The sequence below is a fragment of the Mobula hypostoma genome, chromosome 21, assembly GCF_963921235.1.
Source record: "Mobula hypostoma chromosome 21, sMobHyp1.1, whole genome shotgun sequence".
Lineage (NCBI taxonomy): Eukaryota > Metazoa > Chordata > Chondrichthyes > Myliobatiformes > Myliobatidae > Mobula > Mobula hypostoma.
This window is the reverse complement of record NC_086117.1, coordinates 10,112,819-10,133,093: the sequence shown is the minus strand read 5'-3', so window position 1 is coordinate 10,133,093 and position 20,275 is coordinate 10,112,819. Positions and strand designations below refer to the sequence as shown.

General features: G+C 41.3%; 1 protein-coding gene across 4 annotated transcripts in view; it reads right to left on the bottom strand.

Moving 5' to 3' along the window:
- The window catches only part of mvb12ba (multivesicular body subunit 12Ba), a 302,283-nt gene that overhangs the window by 217,263 nt on the left and 64,745 nt on the right, over window positions 1–20,275 (bottom strand). For all 4 annotated transcript variants that reach the window (XM_063073420.1, XM_063073422.1, XM_063073421.1 and 1 more), the window contains exon 3: window positions 4,044–4,151. In XM_063073420.1, the coding sequence (XP_062929490.1) occupies window positions 4,044–4,151 (108 nt within the window). The remainder of the gene's footprint in view (window positions 1–4,043; window positions 4,152–20,275) is intronic.

Below are 20,275 nucleotides of genomic sequence, written 5' to 3'. Positions count from 1 at the left end.
TTGTTGAGGTACTTTCACTCGGTTCTTGGGATTTTACCTAGACCGAGGAATCGCCATCGATCAGTGCTGAGGACGGACCATGGTGATTTCGTGAGTCAGAATTTGGAGCTCCTTCAACAGTGGCGGCAATCAAGTCCCCAGAAAATGGTGACAATCAAGGGGTGACCAAGAATCATAAGCCCTGAAATCTTTGTAACTTACTATGTAGCATTTAATGTGGTTTACGTGTGCTTTCCTTTTTATGATAATAAATTAGACTTAAGTTACTTTATTGTGCTTGTACACTTATTACCACATTTCCTGAACACTTGAATTGGTTTGCGTCGTTTGGGTCTGATCAACCCAGCCCATTACATCGGCCCAAAACGTCAACTGTTTATTCATTTGCATAGACGCTGCCTGACCTGCTGAGTTCCTCCAGCATTTTATGTGTGTTGCTAGAATTTCAATGTTTACTGCCCTCATCTCTTTTACATTTGAGATCTAGAACATTGGATGAATACAAAAGTAAAACAGAAGCAGGTCCGAGAATTAAACTCAACTTTTGGCCTCTCTCATTATTCTTATCATCTCCTCTTCTCTGCAGCCCTTTGAAGTGTTTGTGCTCTTTTGATGCCACATTCTGGTTTCTGACACAATCCCTCACCACCGTTATCCTAGTCAGAGACTGACAGATCTTCAACCCCTGAAATTCATTCTCCAAACCTTTGTCTCTCCTCCTTCCTTCAAAGGTTCATTTATTATCAAAGTATACAACTCTAAAATTCTTCTTCTTCGGGTAGCCATGAAGGCAAGAAAGAAAGGCAGCGCGATCATCAGACCCCAATTCCTCTCTAACCCTAATCATAACCCTATTCATCTTTTAATGTGACTTTGTAAATCTAACTCAGATACATTCAGTGAAGTATATTGGATAACTTGCAATGTTAGAACACAAAACACTATGGTACAGAACAGGCTTTTTGCCCCACAAAATTCAGCCAAACCAACTAAACTAGTAATTCAACACTCATCTAAATGAGCCCCTTCTGCTTAAACAAGTCCATATCCCTCCATTGCCAGCACATTCAGTGCTGATCCAAGAGACTCTTAACCGTCTCTGCAGTATTTACCAACCCTGGCAGCATATTCCAAGCATTCACCAGTGTGTAAAAAAAAAAGCCTCACATATCTCCTTTGAATGTAACCCCTGCACCTTAAATGCATGCACTCTAGTATTAGATATATTAAATAAAAAAATATATTTTATATAGAAAAGAAGTAGTGGCAGGGGCAAGGGTGGCGCAGGTGCAGATACACCCAGTCCTGAGACACCAGGCAAGGTCATGTGAATTCAAACGATTGGTTTATTGAACATTTATTTATTGAATGCTTCCTTTTTCCAACATTGATTCTGCTCTCCCTGCCTCCTTCCAACTCATAGTCCATGATAGAGACCCATACCAGAATTGGGTTTATCATCACTCACATATGACATGAAATTTGGGTCTTTGTGTGGCAGCAGTACAGTGCAATACATAAAATTACTACAGTACTGTGCAAAAGTCTTAAATATATGCCTATGTATGCAAGACTTCTGCACAGTACTGTACAGACTGCTGTTGCTTTGGAAATTATACTGATGCGGTTAGCTAAGAGGGAAAAAAGGTCAAGTGAAGACTACTAGCATGGACCTGTTCCTCTATAATGTAATTCATGCAATACAATGAAACGTACTGTTCGGATATCACTCCCATTCTCACTATCTTTCAACCACAGTGCTACAGAATGGTGTTACTGTTACATTTTGTTCATTCATTATGTGCCATGTCAAATGACGTAGGCACTCATGGTCTCCTGACCTTGATCATTCTTGGCAAATTTTTCTACAGAAGCATTGCCTTCATAGGGTGGCTGACCCCAGCCATTATGAATACTCTTCAGAGGTTGTTTAAGTCTTATAACCTGGACTTGCAAAATGCACCTGCTGCTCATACGACGATCCACTACCTGTCCCCTTGGCTTCATGTCACCCAGATCAGGGGGGCTAAGCACCCTGCCCAAAGGTGACCTGCAGGCTAGTGGAGGGAAGGAGCACCTTACACCTCCTTTGGTAGAGATGCATCTCCACCCTGCCACCATGCTATGGCAATTATAGCTTTAAATTAAGCTAGTTATAAAGACAGCATAGTGCAACATCTTCAGCATCTCCTGCCGAGAGGCTATGTTCCCACATCACTCCGTGCTCTCACATTCCCACCCCAGACACAACCGGGGGGGCGGTGGGAGAGGGAGTTCTAAAGAGGATCTTGCACTTCCTCAGAGCAAATAACTGTAATAAGAGGAAAAAATTTCAATAACCTGTAAATAAAGCAACAAGAATACTGGCCTGATAACAGGTAAGATGCAGCTGCGAAGGGGGAAGCTGAACAACCAAAAGACCCAATCTCTAACCACAACCACCATGTATTCCTACTCACATGGCACCAGAAAATGTGGATTCCGGATCGACCTCTGCAGCCAGTAGAGGATGCAACAGGAAACCTCTTAGGAGAACATCATACACATCATACTGCTATGGTTCAAAAAACAGAAACTTCCTATCTTTTCACTCTGTTGTGTCCTGTTCGCCTCATTATAGGAAGCATGTGGGAGCTTTAGAGAGGGTGCAGAGATTTACCAGGAGTATATCTTATGAGGATAGGTTGAGCAAGCTAGGGCTTTTCTCTTTGGAGCAAAGGAGGATGAGAGGTAACTTGATAGAGATATACAAGATAAGAGGCATGGATCAAGCGGATAGGTAGTAACTGTTTCCCAGAGTGCAAACACTAATACGAAGGGGCATAATTTTAAGGTGATTGGAGGGAAGTATTGGGTGGGTGAGGGGGAGAGATATCAGAGATAGACAAACACGAGGAATTCTGCAGATGCTGGAAATTCAAGCAACACACATCAAAGTTGCTGGTGAATGCAGCAGGCCAGGCAGCGTCTCTACCTGACGAAGGGTCTTGGCCCGAAACGTCGACTGTACCTCATCCTAGAGATGCTGCCTGGGCTGTTGCATTCACAAGCAACTTTGATGTGTGTTGCTTGATATCAGAGATAAGTTTCTTTTTTAAAAAAAAATACACAGAGAGGTGGGTGCTTGGAGTGGTGGTAGAGGCAAATACATGAGAGACATTTAGATGGGTACATGGATGATGGAAAAATGGAAGGCAATGTAGAACAGAAAAGCTATGTTGATCTTAGAGCAGGTTAAAATGTTGGCACAATACTGTGGGCCAAAGGGAATGTACTGTGCTGTAATAGTCTATGTTCTTAGATTTAGTTTACTTTAAAAATGCAACTTTACATTCCACAGTATTATAAATGGGTGCTAAACGGGGCTTCATTGCCCTTTTCTGATTACTTCCTTCAAGAGAGTGAACAATGGCTACCTCTGCTGCTCACTCCCACAAAAAGATAACCAGATTCCTCAGATGTTCCTCCAGACTACAGCACTAGCATTTTCTTTGCAAACCAGGTAAATGGTGCGCAAGATGCACACCCAACCATAAAACATCACTGTATTTATCTATAAATAGTGTCTTGTTGTGAAGGTATTGATCAGGCTCCTGCAACAAGCTAAAAAATTCAAAAGACTGTGTACTTCCACCTTCTATTAACTATACAGACAAAATCTCAGCCCAAATTTATCTATTAAAATTTGAAGCTATTCCAAACACATAGACCATATTAGATTAAAAACTATAATTGTGCTCCTCATTCTAAGAAATCAGATTGATCTATGTATTAGAAAGAACACCACCATATTATTGAAAACACAGCCACAGTATTAAAAGCAATTGTGATGAAGGTCCCAGCCTGAAACATTCAACTCTTAGATATCTAACCTGCTGGGCTCCTCCAGCATCTGCAGAATCTCTGGTGCTTATTAAAACCACATTAATTTTGCAGTCAGTGTGCCTAAACTGGTGACTGAATACACTTCAACCCTAATAAGCCTCATTTTTTATACCAAAACTGATAACTATAAAAATTGAAGGTCATTAATTTGAACTCACGTTTTCCTTAGAAAATGATCTCGTAAAACAGAGATATCTAGTGACCTTAGATTTAAATAAGCCGTCCTTCCAGAGGTCAGCATCCAAGCCATCTGCTGTTAGCGAAATCTGTGAAAACAAGACAGCATGTGCAGACATGAGGTGGAATAAAGCTAATTCATGTACAGTGAGTTTTGCTACTCTTCCTAATTAACACCAACTGTACTGTCACAGTACCTCATCAGAACATTTTACCACATACTGTATAAAAATATTTACCAAATAGAGCCTCCAAGGATACACTTGATTAGAAAAATGTTGCAAAGAGTTTTGATAAGAAATCTTAGAAGTTTTAAAATATTTGTGGGTGTGCAGGCTGAACTGTGGAAACTTCAAGCCATGTCAAAGAATGCTCATATTATGCAACATATATTAAAAAAACTGAGAAAACAGTAAGATTGGATCTCTGTGTGACTATTGCTCAGATTTTTCTGGAGTTATGAAATTATGTCAATGTAGCAAATATTAATTCGAGAACCAGTCTCCAGTTCTTAATGTAAATTGCAAGCAGTAACAGTTTGAAGTTAAAAGGACAGTTTTGCAATAAGCACTGTCTACAGAACACAGGCTGCTGGCCCACAGCAGGGGGTTGATTACTAAGAGATGGCTTGAAAAGTGAAGTGACCATGAGACATTCTCCACTGCATCAGCCATACGTAAAACAACGGGGTTATGTTAATTGGCCTGCTTGCCATGATGAATCATATTAATACCACAGCCTATAGACTCACCTCCAAGAACCAATTAACAATTGGTGAGTCTATAGGCTGTGAAATCAGTTCAGATTTGAGATGAGTGAAGTTATCCACACCAGTTCAGAAGCCGGATAGTGATGAGCATCATTACCAACAGACTCTTTACCTAGCAGAAACTACTTTACCCATTTACTGCTCACTCCATTCTCGAAATTAACTTGAAGCTATCAAACCAGCCAACATGGGCTAAGTTATTTTGCAGCACTGTGACGGAGTTCAAGCAGGCAGGCCAGACCAATTTTGTCACTTAGTGCATCAAACATGGTCATAGGTACATGGTTGTGGTCACATCAATCAGTTGTTGGGATAGTCGTGTACTCAGAATCAGAGCTTATATTAGTTTTGTGTGCCTGTGATCTCTGTCCCCAGAAGATTTGAGACCATCTATGTGAATTGTTTTGTCCCAGCAAAGGTTTTTGAACATTCAGAGATGTCTCCCACTGTAGATATGTTAGTCAAAGGAAGCATTATCAACACAAAAAATTAAAGTTAACAGTAATAGTTATTGTAACTATTAAAATTATATTAGATCACCTAATGTTATTACCTTTGATCTTAAGGGTAGAAAAATGTGTTCAGTTTTGCGGGTGTTATAGGGGAAAGAATAGTAAGGGATAATAACTAGTAAATAGGGGTGTGATTGTGTTAATGTGACAGGGAAAAGCAGAGTCATGGAATGCAGCAAAGTTCAATATAGATTTATTACCAAAGTACATATTAATATGTACAACCCTGAGATTAATTTTCTTGCGGATATACTCAATAAATCAACAATAACCATAATAGAAACAATGAAAGACTGCACCAGCCTGGGTGTTCAACCAGGGTGCAAAAGACACCAAACTGCAAATGCAAAAAGAACAAAAATAAAGAAGTAATAAGTAAACAAGCAATAAATAAATAAATAAATAAATAAATAAATGTTGAGCGCATGAGGTGAAGAGTCCTTGAAAGTGAGTCCATGAGTTATGGGAATATTTCAGTGACGGGGCCAGTGAAGTTATCCCATATGGTTAAACAGCCTGAATGATGGTTGAGGAATAACAACTGTAACTGTTCCTGAACCTGGTGGGGAGAGTCCTGAAACTCTTGTACCTTCTTCCTGATGGCAACAGCAAGCAGAGAGCATGACCTGGGTGGTGGGGTTCCCTGATAATGGATGTTGCTTTCCTGCAACAACACTCCATCTAGATGTACTCATTGGTGGATGGGGAGGACTTAACCAGTGATGGACGGGACTGTATCCACTACCTTTTGTAGGATTTTCCATTCAAGGGCATTGGTGTTTCCATACCAGGCTGCAATCCAGCCAGTCAATATACTCTCCACTACACATCTACAGAAGTTTGTCAAAGTTTGAGATGTCATGCTGAATCTTCGCAAACTGTTAAGGAAGTAGAGGTGTTGCTGTGCTTTCTTCGTAATTGCACTTCTGTGTCAGGCCCAGGACAGGTCCTCTGAAATAATAACACTGAGGAATTTAAAGTTGCAGGCCATCTCCACCTCTGACCCTCTGATGAGGACCAGCTCATGGCACTCCAGTGTCCTCCTCCTGAAGTCAATAATCTTAGTCTTGCTGACACTGAGAAGAGGTGGTTACTGTGGCACTACTTAGCCTGATTTTCAATCTCTCTCCTCTATGCTGATTCATCACCATCTGTGATTCAACAGTGACAATATAAAAGCTGCACCAAATTCATGCTCAGATAGAGTTTTGACTCATCTCCTGGTGTGCAACAGTCTTTAAACAAATCGCCTGTTATTTCGAACACCAACTCTGAGTGACCTTTCAATTTTGCTCCTACTGGGGGAACCAACCAAGGTCTCCAGAAGAATGTCTGTTTGCCCTGGTGAATGATAAAAAAAACCTTTATATCACTAGCTTCAGTATCTCTCCGATGACTCAGATCACAGTCACAACAGCTATTGCAAGTCGCCAATTCCACAAATGACAGCAATACTTTCAATTTACACTCAGACTGTTCATTTGGAAATGGAAAAGCTGTGAAACGATATCAAATCCAAAATGACATTGCAATTAACACTGCCCTCAGTTAAAATAAAGGTGTCAAATGAATTTCTATTTATACTGGAAAAAAGTGACTTCATTCAGTTTAAAACTTAAGAGTTTGTTAACAGTCATCAGTAAATATACATAGTAAACTTTTTGTTTCTAACTACAAAATTAAAATGAATAAAGGGTTATGTTGCTCAGCTATCAATGAAACTGTTACCAGCATCTTTTAACCACAGCCTCACATCACTGATTTTAACTGTCAAGCACCACAACAAGTGGATTCTTGCCACCTTAAGTATAAACAGGTACATGTCAAGTAGTATTCTTCAATGTAGTGATTCCAACTAGAATTTTTTATAATATATATTTACATACACACACACACACACACACATACCCAGGTTTTTCATATATATGTGTGTGTGTATGTCTATTTATGTCTGTATCTGGTTGGAATCACTATATCCAGCACACCTAAGACATTTGCACAGTATGTAGTAATTTTATTTATTGCAATGTACTATCACTAAAACAAATTTCATGACATATGTGTGTAATGATAAACGTGATCCTGATATGGGTCTCTATTGTGGACTGAGAGCGGGAAGGGGGCAGAGAGAGGGGAATCATAGTTGGGAAAAGGGAATGGGAGAGGGGAGGGAGCAGGAAGCACCAGAGAGACATTCTATAATGATCAATAAACCAATTGTTTGGAATCGAATGATCTTGCCAGGTATCTCAGGGCTGGGTGTGTCTACAACAGTGCCAACCGCCATGCTTAGCATTCCTTCTCTGCCACCTGTCCCACACCCCTCTCGTGGCACTCCATCCTTGCCATTCCCAGCATCCTTTGATGCCTGCCAGATTTACAAGCTCGCTCTCTGCTCCACGTTGACAAATACAGTATTGTGCAAAAGCCACCCTAGCTATATGTACATGTACATGTCACCATATACTACCTTGAGATTCAGTTTCCTCCAGGCATTTCCAGGAAAGTAAAGCAATCACTTCAGAACAATGTATGTTAACAGTGGCTGAACATTCAGACTAGTCTGAGGAAGTCATCAAGTCTGGCCAAAGGGTTGGAGGAGGAAGGAAAGGTAATAAATGTCCCCCTCCTATTGTCTTGACTATTACAGCTTTTAAATATATAACTGTTTTATATTATTGAATCTCTTCTATAAATCTTGGATGTTTTATCCCATAATTATCAGTTAGTGTGTATGAATTTGACAAAGTGTCTGAGATCCATTTTTTTAATCCATCACATTGCCAACCAGATATGCAATTTCAGTTATCAAGTCCATGTCATTGAGTTTGTGTGGTCATTCTTTACTTTTAAGTCTGCAAATTAAGTAAAGCTTTGAGGGAACACGAGCTGATGGGTGAGATTGGAGGTGGAAGAATACTGAGGCTCTGGTCAGGAAAACGAGGTAAGAGTCAGGTAGAGGTAATTGAGTTCAAATCAAAGTCAAAATAAATTCATCAAACTAAGTACGTGTCACCATATCCTACCTTGAGATTCATTTTCTAGCAGGCATTTACAGGAAAATAAAGATGTACAATAGGCAACATGGTATCATAGTGGTTAGCACAACATTTTATAGTACGAGTGACCCGGGTTCAATTCCTGCTGTCTGTAAGGGGTATACGTGTTCTCCCTGTGACCATGTGGGCTTCCTCTGGGTGCTCTGGTTTCCTCCCACAGTCCAAAAACGTACCAGTTGATAGGTTAATTGATCATTGTAAATTGTCCCGTAATTAGGCAGGGTTAAACCAGGGTTTGAGTGACACACAGTTCGAAGTGCCGGCAGGGCCTATTCTGTGTTGTAGTTCAATTAATAAATTAAATTTTTAAAAAAGAATTTACAAAAACTATAGATAAATGTTCAAAGGACAACAAATTGTACAAGTAACTAACTAACAAACACTGAGAAGCTGAATTGCAGGGTCGTTAGAGGTGAGTCTATAGCTGTGGGATCAGTTCAGAGTTGATGTGAGTGAAGTTAACCATGCTGGTTCATCAGGAGCCTGATGGTATTGAGCAACGTATTACCTAGCCAGAAAATATCTTACCTATATACTGCTTGACTTCATTCTCGAAACAGCTCGCTTTTACATGTCCTCTACAAACTGAGACTAGTTTGTACAACACGAGGTCTTCATATAGTGCCCGACTTACTTGAGGATTAAACCATCAAAGCAATGATTGGAGGATGAAATGTGCGACAGTGACGTAAAGCAAGCATTAAATGCACAACAGACTCCACTTAGCTCATGAAATCAAGTAACCAAAATCACAGCAGATAAAACCACAGCAATGAGAGTTGTCAAAAGTCATTTGAAATGCTCAATTTATCAGTAGTTGTTCTATTTTTGAAGTTGTTTAATCATGATCATGATGCTTCAAGGAAAACATACTGATTTCCATCAAGCTGCTAATACTGCAGTCTTGCTGTTGAAAACCTGATTGTGTTTTGCACATGGAGTTCATTTTAAAATTGCTCGATATTTACAGGATAACTACTTCAATTAGTCCAGTTCCTCTCAACAACAGTAACAGAATAGGAAGAATTTAAGTGTTATCTGGTTTGCAATATATTTCAAGCTCATCCCAAATTTAAAAGAACAAAATCCTTCACAGTCTTTTCTAATTCCCAGCAGTACTAGACTTTACATTCCAGAAATTGCAAACTAAATTTATGCTAAAATATCAAATAATTTGAAAATTGCCAACATACAGTACAACAAAATGGGAAATAAAAATGGAATTCAGATGGCCTTCTGGGAAGGAAAACACACCCTAACTATGGCTTATTCTAATTTCAGTAGCAAAAGAAAATCTTCAACCTCACGTGTCAATTCAATATACAGAGACCAAGTATTCCTAACTGACATAGCTCCAAGGATTATGAGGGAAGAATCTTTGGCTGGAAAGAACATACTGCCACAGCTTAGCAAAGCCTCTTTCTCCTTCTAACATTGCTGCCATTCTCATCACAGCAACACCTTTCAACCATTTCCCAATTCACCTCATTATCTTTCAATTCACTGGGTTTTCTTCAAATCCACACCAGCACATCAACCATGCATGTAATGCCATTGACAAATTACACCTCCCCATCTTTCTCATCTAACCAGTCCGACAGTACAGAGACACTTACAAATCCATCATTCCACCTCTAAGAGTTGCAACTCCTACCGTCAAAAACCAAGACGATCAAAGCTACCATCATGCACTATAAACTCAATGGTAAATCTATTAGGTACGCCTGCTCATTAATTCAAACGTCTAATCAGCCAATCACGTGGCAGCAATTCAATGCATAAAAGCATGCAGACATGGTCAGGAGGTTCACTTGTTATTCAGATCAAACATCAGAATGGGGAAGAAATGTGATCTAAGTGACTTTGGTCATGGAATGATTGTTGGTGCCAGATGGGGTGGTTTGAGTATCTCTGAAACAGCTAATCTCCTGAGTCTCTCGAGTTTATAGCGAACGGTGCAAAATTTATTAAAAAAAACATCCAGTAAGCAGTTGTTCAGTGGATGAAAACACCTTGTTAATGGAATGGTCAGAGGAGGACGGGCAGACTGATTCAAGTTGATGGAAGGCGACAATAACTCAAATAACCATGGATTACAACAGTGGTGTGCAGAAGAGCATCACTGAATGTAGAAACACATCGAACATTGAAGTGGATGGGCTACAGCAGCAGAAGACCACAGCAGGTTCCACTCCTGTACCTAAGAAAGTGGCCACTGAGTGTAGGTTCCTATTTTATGGACTTATCCCTCTTTACCAGTTTCAACAAACCATTTGAATCTTGTAAAAGGAGTTCTATTTCAGCTTCCACATTCAAAGTTCAAAGTAAAATTTATTATCAGAGTACATACATGTCACCACATACAACCCTGAGATTCTTTTTCTGTGGGCATATTTGCAAATCTATAGAACAGTAACTATAAACAGGATCTGCAAACTGTACAAATGCAGATAATAAATAAATAGCAATAAATAACGAGCCTGAAATAACAAGATAAAAGAGTACTTAAATGAGTGTAGTTAACCCCTTTTGTTCAAGAGCCTGATGGTTCAGGGGTAGTAACTGTTTTTGAACCTGGTGGTGTGAGTCCTGAGGCTCTTGTACCTTCTACCTGATGGCAGCAGCGAGAAAAGAGCATGGCCGGGGAGGTGAGGATCTCTGATGTTGGATGCTGCTTTCCTACAGAAACCTTACATGTTGATGTGCTCAGTGGTTGGGAGGGTTTTACCTGTGATGTACTGGGCTGAGTCTACTAACTTTTATAGGATTTTCCACTCGAAGGCATTGGTGTTCCTATACCAGGCCGTAACACAGCCAGTCCGCACACTTTCCACCACACATCTACAGAAGTTTGCCAAGGTTTTCGATAACATGCCGAATCTCCACAGACTCCTGAGGAAGTAGAGGCACTGTCAGGTTTCCACAATATCTGACAACTTGCATCCCCGAACGCTGCCTCCCTCCCCAATACCTACTTTGCTTTGATATTGAAATTATTATTTCTACTTCAGGCAAATCCAGACTAATTTTCACCTTTTGTTCCCTTGAAATTTACTTTCAAAACTATTTTTATAACCAAGACTTCCTTTCTAATTTCCCCTTCCACAGATCTCTACCTATAGCTGTATATAAGGTGCCTTGGGACGCTTGTTACAATACAATTCTGATAGATTACCATTATTAGTTTTTGACATGAAAACTAATTTTGATCATTTTTACACTGTTGATTCATTATTTCAAACAAGACAGCAAGAATCAGTGCTTTACTTGATGTGCCAAGTTCAGCAAGGGATGAAAAGTCCAGAACTAGACAGAACACTCAATTATTGCCTGGAGAACAACCATAAAACTGAGTTCCTGCAATAAACATCTCCAAGCAAATCATGAACTGGTAAACTGTAAATCAGGGATGGGTAAACTGAAGACTGCAAAGAGGGAGAAATTGGACTGAGGTTGGAAGGTGAACAAAACAGTCCAAAATTGTTCCCTTTAAGTTAATATTAGGGGTCCGTGGCATAAAAAAGGTTTGGAACCCCTGCTTTACGTAATCAGATCCACACTTGGAGTCAAAATATCACATCTTTCAAAACAAGACAGGGACTACGTTGCAAATTGTTGTCCGCCTTTACACCAACTCATCAATCTAAAAATGCTAAGTAGCACTAAAGCTCACTCAAAATTGTAACATATGTGTAGAAATTTAATGCTTCAACACTAAGAGGATTTACCTCGAGCAGTTGCTTCTAGAGAAAAACAGTCAGCTGCTCAGTATTAAATTTCTTTCTTAGGTTGAACTAATCCCCAGCACAGCCAGTCATTTAAAACAAGAGAGTTCTATCTTGTATAATGTAAAAAAAACTTTCCAGCAAATTTACTTCATCCACAAGGATGGTTTTGTCACAGAAATTACCTTTTGTCCTTATTTTAAATATACAATTTAAGAACAGGGTTGCTAGATGTCACCTGATCATTGTGTTCACCCGTAATAACTCTTAAGAAAGTGCAGGGAACTCATCTTACTTGAGAGATACAGCACAGAATCAGAATCAGGTTTATTATCACCAGCATGTGTCGTGAAATTTGTTAACTTAGCAGCAGCAGTTCAATGCAATACATAATATAGAAGAAAAAAATGCTAAATAAGTAAATCAATTACAATATTCACATATTGAATAGATTAAAAATCATGCAAAAAACAGAAATAATATGTATTAAAAAAGTGAGGTATTGTTCAAGGGTTCAATGTCCATTTAGGAATTGGATGGCAGAGGGGAAGCAGCTGTTCCTGAATCGCTGAGTGTGTGTCTTCAAGATTCTGTACCTCCTACCTGATGGTAACAGTGAGAAAAGACTATAAGATATAGGAGCAGAAGTAGGCCATTCAGCCCATCGAGTCTGCTCCACCATTCAATCATGGGCTGATCCAATTCTTCCAGTTATCCCCACTCCCCTGCTTTCACTCCATAACCTTTGATGCCCTGGCTAATCAAGAACCTATCTATCTCTGCCTTCAATACACCCAATGACCTGGCCTCCACAGCCACTCATGGCAACAAATTCCACAGATTTACCGCCCTCTGATTAAAGAAATTTTCCGTATCTCAGTTCTAATAGAATGTCCTTCAATCCTGAAGTCATGCCCTCTTGTCCTAGAATACCCTACCAATGGGCGTGCCCTGGTTGCTGGAGGTCCTTAATAATGGACGCTGCCTTTCTGAGACACCACTCCTTGAAGATATCCTGCATGCTTTGTAGGCTAGTACCCAAGATGGAGTCGACTAAATTTACAACCTCCTGCAGCTTCTTTCAGTCCTCTGCAGTAGCCGCCCACAACCCCCCGCCCACCATACCAGGCAGTGATGCAGCCTGTCAGAATGCTCTCCACTGTACATCTATAGAAGTTTTTGAGTGCAATTGTTGACATATCAAATCTCTTCAAACTCCTAATGAAGTAAAGTCACTGTCTTGCCTTCCTTATAACTGCATCAATATGTTTGGACTTGTTTAGCTCCTCAGAGATCTTGACACCCAGGAACTTGAAACTACTCACTCTCTCCACTTCAGATCCCTCTATGAGGATTGGTATGTGTTCCTTCATTTTACTCCTCCTGAAGTCCACAATCAGCTCTTTCCTCTTACTGACACAAGACCCTTCTGCTTCAACAAGCCCACTCATCACAACTACACCCAAAACCAATTAACCTACTAAACTGTCCACCTATGGAATGTGGGAGGAAACCAGAGTACCCAGAGGATAGTCATGAAGTCACAGTAAGATCACATAAACTCCTTAAACACCGCAGTGAAATTGAACCTGGGTTGCTGGCGCTGTAACAGCATTACGCTAATAGTTGTATTACGCTAACTGCTATGCTACTCTGCTGCACGTTCTTGATTCACTATGTAGGCAAGGTACTCCCATGGTGCTATTATGTACGAAGGTCCAGATTGTTAACCTGACCATCATCAATGTAAAGAGAGTGAATGTTCAGAGCAGTGTATGGATGCCCATCATATACTTTGCTCCAGATGATGTTCTGCTCTCAATATTGTTGGAGCTACACAAATCCACACCAGTGAACAGTATTCCATCACAATCCTCGTGACATGAGAGGAAAAAGACTTTGAACACTTTGAATGCGAGTTACATGCAGGACTTATTGAGAAAGTAAGGAGGCAAGGGATTCAAGGGGACATCGCTATGTGGATCCAGAATTGGCTTGCCCACAGAAGGTAAAGAGTGGTTGTAGATGGGTCATATTCTTCATGGAGGTCGGTCACCAGTGGAGTCCCTCAGGGATCTGTTCTGGGACCCTTTCTCTTCGTGATTTTTATAAGTGACCTGGGTGAGGAAGTGGAAGGACGGGTTAGTAAATCTGCTGATGACACAAACGTTGGGGGCGTTGTGGATAGTGTGGAGGGCTGTCAGAGGTTACAGTGGGATATCGATAGGATGCAAAACTGGGCTGAGAAGTGGCAGATGGAGTTCACCCCAGATAACTGTGAAGTGGTTCATTTTGGTAGGTCAAATATGATGGCAAAATATAGTATTAATGTTAAGACTCTCGGCAGTGTGGACGATCAGAGGGATCTTGGGGTCCAAGTCCATAGGACACACAAAGCTGCTGTGCAAGTTGACTCTGTGGTTAGGAAGGCATACGGTGCATTGGCCTTCATCAACCATGGGATTGAGTTTAAGAGCCGAGAGGTAATGTTACAGCTATAAAGGACCTGGTCAGACCCCACTTGGAGTATTGTGCTCAGTTCTGGTCACCTCACTATAGGAAGGATGTGGAAACTATAGGAAGGGTGCAGAGGAGATTTACAAGGATGTTGCCTGGATTGGGGAGCATGCCTTATGAGAACAGGTTAGTGAACTTGGCCTTTTTTCCCCCTTAGAGCGACGGAGGATGAGAGATGACCTGATAGAGGTGTATAAGGTGATGGGAGACATTCATCATGTGGATAGTCAGAAGCTTTTTCCCAGGGCTGAAATGGTTATCATGAGTGGGCACGGTTTTAAGGTGCATAGAAGTAGGTACAGAGGAGATGTCAGGTGTAAGTTTGTTTGTCTTTTTTTTAAAAAACGCAGAGAGCAGTGAGTGCATGGAATGGGCTGCCGGCAATGGTGGTGGAGGCGGTACGATAGGGTCTTCTAAGAAACTCCTAGACAGGTACATGAAGCTTAGCAAAATAGAGGGCTATGGGTAACCTTAAGTAATTTCTAAAGTAAGTACATGTTCGGCACAGCACTGTGGGCCAAAGGGCCTGTATTGTGCTGTTGTTTTTCTATGTTTCTATGCTCTATGTTACATGCTATTGTTCTTGTAACTTTGCCTTTTTAACTAGAAGAAAAGGCATCAAAGGTTACAGGGAGAGGGCAGGGGAATGGGGTTGAGAGGGAAAATGGATCAGTCTTGATCAAATGGCAGAGCAGACTTGATGAGCCAAATGGCTTAATTCTGCTCCTATGCCTTGTGGCCTTGTGTCTGCTCCAGTCGAGTTTGAGCTGAGTGGTGACCATTCTTCCCAATTCCAATAATGCTAATGGTGAGGCCTAAATCCAAAATGTATTCCATTGAATGTCCAGGGTAGATGACCATACTCTCCTTTGTTGAAGTGCTCATTGTCTGGCATTAAATGTTAAATGTCATTTACAGCCCATGCCCGAATCTCATTCAAATCTTACCGCATGTAATCATAATCTAATGGAATTAACATCACAAAATCATCAAAAAATACCTCAAATTCTGTTCCTATAGAAGTGTACATGCCTCTGAAACAGGTGAAGACTGAGTCAAGGATGCTGCCTGCCTTGAGAAATTCCTGTCGTGCTAACTTAGGGTCAAGGTGACTAATCTCCAACAACCCAAACTATCTTAAAACAGCCATTAGACTTTAAAATGTAGACAATAGACAATAGGTGCAGGAGTAAGCCATTAGGCCCTTCGAGCCAGCACCGCCATTCACTGTGATCATGGCTGATCATCCACAATCAGTATCCAGTTCCTGCCTTACCCCTATAACCTTTGATTCCGCTATCTTTAAAAGCTCTATCCATCTCTTTTTTGAAAACATCCAGAGACTTGGCCTCCACAGTCTTCTGGGGCACAGCATTCCATATATCCACCACTCTCTGGGTGAAAAAGTATTTCCTCAACTCCGTTCTAAATGGCCTACCCCTAATTCTTAAACTGTGGCCTCTCGTTCTGGACTTACCCATCAGCGGGAACATGCTTCCTGCCCGCAGCGTGTCCAATCCCTTAATAATCTTATATGTTTCAATAAGATCCCCTCTCAGCCTTCTAAATTCCAGAGTATACAAGCCCAGTCGCTCCAATCTTTCGACATATGAAAGTCCCACCATCCCGGGAATTAACCTTGTGAACCTACGCTGCACTCCCTCAATAGCAAGAATGTCCTTCCTCAAATTTGGAGACCAAAACTGCACACAGTACCCCAGGTGTGGTCTCACCAGGGCCCTGTACAGCTGCAGAAGGACCTCTTTGCTCTTATACTCAATTCCCCCTGTTATGAAGGCCAGCATGCCATTAGCTTTCTTCACTGCCTGCTGTACTTGCATGCTTGCTTTCAGTGACTGATGCAGGAGCAGAATTTAGCCATTTGGCCTATTGTGTCTACTCTGCCATTCCATCATGGCTGATTTATTTTCCCTGTAAACCGATTTCTTCCGCTTTCTCATAACCTTTGACGCCCTTACTAATCAATAACCTATCAACCTTCACTGTAAAGATGCCTCCATGTGAAAGGATCGTCACTTTGTTGTGGAGGAGAGACTCGTCAGCTCCTGAGATCCTGATAGCGATGCTGTCTGGAGTTTAGCCATTTGGTACCCATGGTGGTAAGATCAAGGGGGAGGTTCCAGGCAGACAGTGATCCAACTAAGACATCAACAGTGGAGATGATAAAGATGATGACACATCACAACGGTGGTGAAGGTCCCCAGTCATTTTGCACTTCATGCCACTGGACCCTGACCCCGATCTGTCAAGTGCCATGTGATTGCTGCCAGTGCCTCAAATTCCCTACATTAAACAAAATCACACACAGGTTTCTCCATTAACGGAATCACCCTAACAACTCAATTATGTGGATCCCAGATCGGCCTCTACAACCACCCAAGACAACTCCTTTGGAAAACATTATAATTGACTCAAGCAACACACATAAAAGTTGCTGGTGAACGCAGCAGGCCAGGCAGCATCTCTAGGAAGAGCTGCAGTCGACGTTTCAGGCCGAGACCCTTCGTCAGGACTAACTGAAGGAAGAGTGAGTAAGGGGTTTGAAAGTTGGAGGGGGAGGGGGAGATCCAAAATGATAGGAGAAGACAGGAGGGGGAGGGATGGAGCCAAGAGCTGGACAGGTGATAGGCAAAAGGGATATGAGAGGATCATGGGACAGGAGGTCCGGGAAGAAAGACAAGGGGGGGGGGAACGCAGAGGATGGGCAAGGGGTATATTCAGAGGGACAGAGGGAGAAAAAGGAGAGTGAGAGAAAGAATGTGTGTATAAAAATAAGTAACAGATGGGGTACGAGGGGGAGGTGGGGCATTAGCGGAAGTTAGAGAAGTCGATGTTCATGCCATCAGGTTGGAGGCTACCCAGACGGAATATAAGGTGTTGTTCCTCCAACCTGAGTGTGGCTTCATCTTTACAGTAGAGGAGGCCGTGGATAGACATGTCAGAATGGGAATGGGATGTGGAATTAAAATGTGTGGCCACTGGGAGATCCTGCTTTCTCTGGCAGACAGAATATAGATGTTCAGCAAAGCGGTCTCCCAGTCTGCGTCGGGTCTCGCCAATATTGCAGAATTCCTGTTGTTTGCATTATAATTGACTCATAGTCATAGTCATAGTCATACTTTATTGATCCCAGGGGAAATTGGTTTCGGTTACAGCTGCACCATAAATAATAAATAGTAATAGAACCATAAATAGTTAAATAGTAATACGTAAATTATGCCAGGAAATTATGAAGTAAGTCCAGGACCAGCCTATCGGCTCAGGATGTCTGACCCTCCAAGGGAGGAGTTGTAAAGTTTGATGGCCACAGGCAGGAATGACTTTCTATGACGCTCTGTGCTGCATCTTGGAGGAATGAGTCTCTGGCTGAATGTACTCCTGTGCCCAACCAGTACATTATGTAGTAGATGGGAGACATTGACCAAGATGGCATGCAACTTAGACAGCATCCTCTTTTCAGACACCAGTGAGAGTCCAGTTCCATCCCCACAACATCACTGGCCTTACGAATGAGCTTGTTGATTCTGTTGGTGTCTGCTACCCTCAGCCTGCTGCCCCAGCACACAACAGCAAACATGACAGCACTGGCCATCACAGACTCGTAGAACATCCTCAGCATCGTCCGGAGATGTTAAAGGACCTCAGTCTCCTCAGGAAATAGAGACGGCTCTGACCCTTCTTGTAGATAGCCTCAGTGTTCTTTGACCAGTCCAGTTTATTGTCAATTCGTATCCCCAGGTACTTGTAATCCTCCACCATGTCCACACTGACTCAAGTGATTGCCCTACAATGACTATTACTAGATCGGAGGAGGCTGCAGTGGATCACCCTCTGATTACTTCTGGTTGTAAACAGGGGCAAATGCTTCAGATTGCCTTTGGTATTCATTAACACAAGACATTCTGCAGATACTGGAAATCCAGAGCAACAAACACAAAATGCCCAATGAACTCAACAGGCCGTGCAGCATCTGTGGAGGGGAATAGACAATTGACATTTTGGGAAGAGACCCTTCATCAGGACTGGGAAGGAAGGGGGGAAAAAAACCAGAGTAAGGTGGTGGGGTGGGGGAGAGAAAGAATACAAGCTGGCAGATGATAGGAGAGACTAGGTAGGGTGAGGGGGAGAGGGTGAAGGAAGAATCAGGGAAACATTTCATCCCCCTTCTCCTACCATCTACCTTCCCACTCTCACCCATCTCCTGGGTCTTCAATTTGAAACTTTAACCCTCTCTTCACAGTTGCATCCTAACCTGCTGAGTATTTCCAGCAAGTTCACCATTTACTTCAGATCTCCACCATTTGCGGGCTCCTGATTTTTATGAACCCCTATTAACTCTGCTAGTGTTGCAAGTTCCAAGTAAAATCTCACAGCTGGAGAACTAAATACTAATCACACCAACAGGTTCAGGAACAGTTTCTACCCCTCAACCATCAGGCTCTTGAACCAAAGAGATAACTTCACTCAACTTCACTAAAATGTTCCCATAACCTGTGGACTCACTTTCAAGTTTGGTGCCTTTTGCACACTGCTTGAACACCCAAATTGGGTGGCCTTTCATTGATTCTGTTATGGTTATTATTCTATGGATTAATATACCCACAAGATGAATCTCAGGGTTGTATATGGTGACATACAAGTACTTTAATAATAAATTTACTTTGAACTCTGCTTATAAACAGAACGATTCAGCACAGAAAGGACACCACTAGATCCTTGAAAGAACTAACTAATTAATTTACTCACTGTATTCCCCCCACATCAAATACTTTTTTTAAAATCCCTTTTAAAATTATTCTTGAAGCTGCTTCACCACCCATTTACGTTGTGCTTGCCACATTCAATTTTTTTAACCTCATATAACCAGATGAGCTTCTTAAGACACATCCACCAGTTATACTATCAAAACAGTTGATAATTTTGAAGTTTTTTTTAAACAAATATGCTCTTATTGTTCTCTGTTCTTAAGTAGAACAATACCAGTTTCACCTAAACTCCATATAGTCAAAATAATTTATTACCACGATCTCCTATTCAATCTCCTGTTTATTTCTGAAGCGTGAACCCACAATTGGCCTTAATGCTTCAGCTGAGGCTGCACAGTGTTTCACAAACATTCACTGCTGCTTTTTTTTTATTAAACCCTTCTTTTATAACACTAAGGTTCTAGCAAGTCTGTAAAGCCACTTACTAAACTTGCCCTGCCACTTTTAATGCCTTGTGGACTAACACACCCAGACTGCAGTGTCACTTTAAAACTGCACTATGCACTATGGTGCTTACATTTCTATTATTTTTTTAAACCAAACTGCAATTCGTCGCATTATATTTCATCTGCCCTGTGACTCACCACTTCAGGTCATCCAAACGTCTGTTACTAACCACCTCATGGTTTCCTGTTTTTCCAAATAACAAAACTCAGATAAACCTGCACTTTTGAGATTCTGATGGTATGACTCACAGATTTTATGGATGGTTTAAAGTTCAATACTGTGCAAAAGTCTTAGGCACATATACATAGCTAAGGGTGCCTAAGACTTTTGCACAGTACTGCAGTAATTTTATGCATTGCACTGTACTGCTGCCGCAAAAAAATAATTCTTGGCAAGT